This window comes from Populus euphratica, unplaced genomic scaffold (assembly GCF_000495115.2).
Source record: "Populus euphratica unplaced genomic scaffold, PopEup_1.0 scaffold439.1, whole genome shotgun sequence".
NCBI classification, from domain to species: Eukaryota; Viridiplantae; Streptophyta; class Magnoliopsida; order Malpighiales; family Salicaceae; genus Populus; species Populus euphratica.
The window spans coordinates 291671-298604 of record NW_011500088.1 but is presented as its reverse complement, the minus strand read 5'-3'; the positions used below and the strand labels follow the sequence as shown (position 1 = coordinate 298604).

General features: G+C 28.7%; 1 protein-coding gene across 1 annotated transcript; it reads right to left on the bottom strand.

The window, feature by feature from the left end:
• Positions 1 to 1245: 1245 nt before the first annotated feature.
• LOC105109074 (UDP-glycosyltransferase 91A1-like) lies at positions 1246 to 6575 on the bottom strand. The gene is made up of 3 exons (XM_011003664.1): positions 6558 to 6575; positions 1332 to 2609; positions 1246 to 1296 (listed from the first exon to the last, which is right to left on the bottom strand). Exons 1-3 carry the CDS (start codon positions 6573 to 6575, stop codon positions 1285 to 1287), a joined length of 1308 nt encoding a protein of 435 aa, XP_011001966.1. The 3' UTR covers positions 1246 to 1284.
• Positions 6576 to 6934: the final 359 nt, after the last annotated feature.

Below are 6934 nucleotides of genomic sequence, written 5' to 3'. Positions count from 1 at the left end.
AATCCAGACTTTACTAATAGTCTCTTCTTTTATTGCAATATATATTTCAAGATTTGATTAAAAAATAAACTTGACATATTGAATAGTTAAATTAGTTATTTTTTATTAAAACAATATTTTTCTTAAAAAGTAATTAATATCAATCTATCATAGATTAACCTATCAAATATAATATAGTTAATAAATTTTTTTAGTTCAAAATAAAATCTAATTTAGGATTGAATTTCATTCATGTGTCAACCTCTCATACTAGGTCAAGGAGTATTTAAAAATAAAGTAATGATTATTTTTAAAGTATTTTTTATTTTAAAATATATTAAGTTATTTTTTTTATTTTAAAAATGTATTTTTAATATTAAAATATTAAAATAATTTATAAACAGAAAAAAGTTAACTTGAAATTAAAAAAATAAAAAAATATTTTTTTAAATTTTTTTCAAAAAAAATAATTCCAAGTGATACATCAATCACATGAAATGAAATTAGAGTTCAAAACAAAGCTATGAAATGAAACCTAAAGACAAATCACAGGCCGACTCCGTTCATTTGTTTAGGAGATTGGGTATATATTTTATTTAAAATACAAGCGTAGCTTGTTTGGTAATGAAAAAAACATTTGTGTTGTTTATGGATTCATTGAAATCTATGTTTGTAATTCAGGCCAGGACAAAAGCATGCTGGAGCCGCTTCTTGTGGAGAGTCGGCTCTGTTTTTTCTTATACACTATTTATTTTTTTAAATGAGTAATTTTTAAAAAAAAATCAGTACAGTAAATTAAAATTTACATATATTATTCAAGTGTATATAAATAATAATTAATTTAAAGTAAATTAATTTAATTTATATTATGATTTTAATTTTATTTTTGATTATATTTTATTTAATTTTATTATACATTCAAAAAATTATAATAACTATAATTGTTGTCAAATAAATTTTATACATAATAAAATTATAAATAATTTAATAAAATAATAAAAAATTATTTATATAAAAAATTATTTATTTAATAATATAATAATAGTAGTTAAATTAATAATATTTAAATTTAAAATTATTAATATATATATATATATATATATATTTTAATTATTTTATAACATTAATTTAAAAAATATTTTTAACCAAACATATTAAATTATTTATTATTTAATTTTAATTTTAATTAAATATATATAAATATAAAATTAACCACATCTAAAAATATTTTCATCAATCCATGACTAAAAATGCTACACAGTTCCCAACAATCTTATTTCACTGTTTATGTGGGCAAGCTACAGGCTAGCACTGACTGTTTAATTTGCGAAAGAAAATTAAAAGGCAAATCACTTGGCTTTCTTGACCGGTCTTTGACTTTTTAGGTAAATCAAAATGTTGTCCACGTACCTGTCCTGCCTATCCGTATCACCAAACAAACCACTCATCTCCTTAGCCATGTCTCTATATATCTTCCCTTCTTCACTCACCATCACCAGTCTCAATGACTCAGCCACTGAGTCTCTAGTAAAAGACCCATCCAACTCGTTTCTTGGTATGGAGTACCCAATCTTCTTCTCCTCCAAAACCCTAGCATTTATCCCTTGATCTGAATAGAATGTTAGAAGTATGAGCGCCTTCTGAAACGTAAGTGCCTCCACCACAGAACTCCACCCAGAGTGAGTCAAGAACCCAGCGATCGATTCATGAGCCAAGATCATGAGTTGAGGAGCCCAAGTTGTGCAAACCACTCCTTGTCCTTTGGTTCGCTCCTCAAACCCAGGTGGTAACTCAATCAAGTCAGTATCCGCAATCCCACGCCGAGTCCTGAGAACCCAGAAGAATGGTAAACCAGACAACTCTAAACCGAGTGCTAACTCGGTTAGCTGGGCTTGAGTTGGTTTTGCCTCGCTACCGAAAGCTACATACACTACCGAGCTCTTCTCTTGCATGTCAAGCCACTTCTTCATTGAACTCCAAGCGTCTGAATTTTTCTCTTCTAATGCGTACTCTACAGGAGGCAGCTGACCAACCGGGAAAACGGGTTTCTCGTGGATAGTTTCGAGAACATGGAGCCATTCTGGTTCGATCTCGAAGGAGGAACGAACTGCAATAAAATCACATGATTGTAGACACAAGCCCCAACGCATCAAGTCGTTGACACCTGAAGCATCATCCTCAACACAGTCAAATGTGTTAATGATGTCATAGTACTTATAAGCGACTGTTGTCTGAAACGATACCCACTTTGGTGGGATCATGAAATCTTCGGGTTTTTTGCGATAATCATCACCGTCGATCAAGGGCGATGGCGGACCAATAAAGGCCACCATCGCTGCAATGCATATAGAGAAGTATGTACTTTTGATGCCCAGTTGAGCCGCAATTGGCCCGGTCCAGTACTGAGCAAAATCGTAGAAGATCCAATCTGGATCTAATGACTCAAGAACCTTGGCAAAGGGTTCTTGGACCTTGTCAAGGGCTATCTTGAGATATTGTACCTTGTTAGCTGGCAAGTCAATGGTGGCCTCAGCATCTGGGGTAGACCCTCTACTTGGGGCAACGGCAGCTTTACGAAGTGTAGAGTAGACGATACATCTGCAGGTGGTTTTGGGAGGCGATCGATGTTTCTAGGGGTGGATATGAAGGAGATTTTGTGACCCTTTGCAGCAAATAGTTTGGCAAGCTCTAGCCATGGCATCATATGACCAAAGGCTAGCCATGGGAACATGGCCACGTGAATCTTATCATCACTATTTGCCATTAGAACTGAAATTGCCAAGTACTAAAAGCAAACTAGAGAAAATAAAAAAGGTCGGTTACATATGGCCTTGCAGGGATGAATGTTTCATGCTTTGATTGTGGAACACCAAGGCAGTCTAAATTGGAAAGTGAAGTTGACTATGGCTTGATCGGCATGGATGGCTTCATGAAAAAGCACACCAAGCCTGGGGGGTATTTATATTCTAGCACCAAGCCTCGGGGGAGAGAACAAATTCAGATCTCTATGACCGGTAATCAGTAACCCAGTAATCAGTCACCCACCTTCAGCGGTGGGATGTGATTAAAGATTGCTTGAACAGTTATTTTTAATCATTAAATAAAGATCTAGATTTAGAAGTCTGAATTTATTTATTTTTCATTTTATTTTATCAATAACTACAAAAGCTATAATAGATATTATATATATTGTGTTTATCTTCTTCTTCTTTTTTTTCAAAAGCAATCATAGAAAATAATTAACAGATTAGTACTCCATTTGATTGGAAAATCTTAATTTTGTATTGAAATTTCGGATGTGATTATATCGTATGATAAAGAAAAAACAGGACATTAAGGTGAACCAAATCCTTCGTACAATAACATCTGCCGATGCATTCTGAAAATGTTAATAATAAAAAGAAGATTAAGATCTTTCTTTCTTGAACTTTACTTGTGAGCTAGCAAAATGCTTTGATTTTTTGCGTATAACTGACCTGATCTAGTTAGTTATACTGATAAAATATGAAGATTTTGTTGCACTTTCTCCGTAATATTGCATTATCATGAGAATTGATACCCATTCCGCATAACAAGTTTTTCTAAAAAAATTAAAGAGTGTGGTTAAATTATTATAGCTATACTCATAAAATATTATTTATTCAAATAATATTTTATATTTTTAATTTATATTTATATTTTTATCACTTAATTTCATTTAAAAATTAAACTTTATAATTTTTTAATTTGTTTTTTAAAGAGTTATTTTGATCTTATAAATTTTGATTTTTTCTTAATTTTAATTTTTAATATTAAATTTATTAAAAATAAAATTTTATAATTGTTTTATTTTACTTTTATGAAGTAATTCTCATTTTATAATTCAATTTACAAGTTTAACATATTAACTCTCAGGTTAACTTGGATTGTTATTTTATTTTTTATTTCATCATCAAATATTAAATTGGTTAGAAATTATGTTTTATAATTTTTTTATTTATTTTTATAAGGTTATTATGATCTCCTAATCTGAGTCAGAGGTTAAACATGTTAGCCTATATTAATTCAAATTATTCTTTTTATTCTTTTTAATTCAATATTATTATTTTTTTCAATATCATCCTTCAATAATACTATTTGATTAAGAATTGATATTTATAATTTTTTTAATTTAATTTTTATAGAATTATCACTAATTCATAACCTAGATTATAGATTTAAAAATTAATCCGAGTTTCTCTAATATATCAATATTTTAATATTTAAATAAAAATATCATCTAATATATCATTATATTAATATTTAAAAATATATCTTTCAATATATATTATATTTTAAATTTATGATCAATATTTTTATTATAAAATATGTTATTAATATTTATTTTTTAATTAAAAAATTAATCCCGCCCGCTTGCAAAATCATCTACTACTATTTTGAGGCATTAAAGGATAGGGTAATGCTAATAAATTCTTTGTCGCAGGGCAGAGCTCGTGGTAAACTGGGCGCGTGAATTTAGAGACGGCAATGGATGCTATCGAATCAATAAGTATCTGCTTATCGCATTCCTCCCTCTCCATCACTCTTATTTATTTTATTTTATTTTATATTAAGGGAAGTCTCATCATTTGGATCAACTTGCAATCAAAGTTAGAGTGGGTTGCTGGATTTGATAACCTCTGTGGTCCACAAATATTTTTTTTATAATTCTCTTAATACAGCCATAGAAATGCTAAATGACTAATTTATTTATATCCTCACAAAATATAAAATTATTTCCACTGTGCAGGAATGACAGGACAATTTGCCTTTTGAATTGTGTTTGGAGAAGTTTTTGAACAAATTGGGCAATTACAACATAAAATTTTAAAAATTAATTAATTGATATAGGAGTAAATTCTTTTGGAAAAATAGCATAGCTTAATTATGTGAAGCTTCAAAACTTTTTGGTCATTTATCAATTAGTTAATTAGATTTTGTGTGCTGATTTTGGCTCATTTGATCTATCCGTTTATAATAGATATTGAAACTAGTCAATTAATTCAGAAAATAATAATAAAATCTTAAAATTACTAAAATTAAAAATTCTTGACGAGATTTTTGATATTTAAAGATTTAACGGTCTTTATAACAATATAATAATTAATATAAGAAAATCAACATCTAGAAACTCTTGTTAAAATTTGAGCGCGATCCAATAATCGGATAAAAAATTATAATCTTTTTGAGCTGTTATTCTAGTTTGGCACGACCAGACGTCTTCTTAGACCTAAATCTATCCCATCAATCCATAAATATATATATTACGTAATCCACATAATGTGTTTAATGTAACAACCCTAATTATATAAACCCAAATTATATGATATAAATTCATAGCTACCAATATATATATTACTGAAATTTCAGCAAAATTTTCTTTGTATTTTTTGATACCAATTTATCGACTTAAAGATTTCTCAACCTATAACATAATTCACATCCCATCATTTGGACTTCCAAAATACAAGCATATAACAATATCTTATTTATATTTGCTATAAAACAATTGGTTAAAGCTAAATAATTCATAGTATGCATTATTTTATATATATATATATATATATATATATATATATAGTGTGCTTAAAATATATAAACAACTAATCATATATCTATACTAAAAACAACATCATAACTTACATCATATATAAGTTAATAAGTTAAATATAAAATTAGAGGAATAAATCAGTTGGAGCATGTTATTTATCTCACTTTGATAAGGATTTATGAAAAGAATAAAAGAACTCCCGCTTCAAACTCTAGCTTGAATTTCTTCTTCCAAAGCACTCATCATATTAAAATCACCATTTCTTGCTATTTAAGTAAGTTAATCATTTTAATTACTCATTTTAATTACTCATTTTAACTAGTAAAATTAACAAGGATTTGTGTAGACAAATCACACAATTTCTCCCCTTCTCTTGGTTTCAAACTCTCGACTAAAAGAAAGAAAAAGTAGATAATTTACAATCTAGGTTTTATTTATTTACACATTGGCCCTCATTACTTTTTTTTTCTATTTTTTTTATTTAATTTTTTTTTTACTTAATTACACTACAACATCTTACCTTTTATTCAATTGTGTTTATTTACAATACTTAAAATCCTTTTATTTAATCTATTCAGCATTTTATTTTTTTTAGATTATAATTTATTGGGTTTTCATATTCTCCTCCCCTGAAAGGAAATTTTTTCCTTGAAATTTGAACATCATACCTGAATCTAAGAATAACTCGAGGTGTTTCTATCTTATTTAAGATTCTCTCTTGTAAGTCACCTCCATGATTTGAAAATTCCTCCATAATATCTTTTAAATGATCTTTTTATTCCTCAATTCTTTCATATTATAACCTAACACTTTCACTGGCTACATTTTAAATGTTAAATTTTCATCAATTTCTAAAGGAATTTAAAGCAAGACCCAAGATGGATCTACTTTAGCCTTTCTTAAAGGAGAGACATGAAACACGTCATGGATTTTGACCAGATGAGAAGGTAAAGCTAATCTGTAGGCCATAGGCCTGATCCTTTTGGTGACCTCAAAAGGCCCAACGTACCTTGACACCAGTTTCCATTATGTCGAATCTTAATACAAGTTTCCATGGAGTTACTTTTAAGAATACTTTGTCACCAATTTCAAACTCTAGGTGTCTTATCCTATTATTTGCATAACTTTTTTGCCTATTCTGGGTTGCTTTCATTCTATTCTTTATGATCTTTATCTTTTCTAAGGTAATATGTACAAGCTCTGGTCTAATTAGTTGTCTATCCCATACTTCTTCCTAACACACTAGCATCTGACATCTTCTACCATATAAGGCTTTATAGGGAGCTATTCCTATTGTAACCTGATAGTTATTGTTGTAAGTGAATTCCACTAGTGGTAGACGATCTTTCCAATTTCTCTCAAACTCTAATATACATACTATTAGTA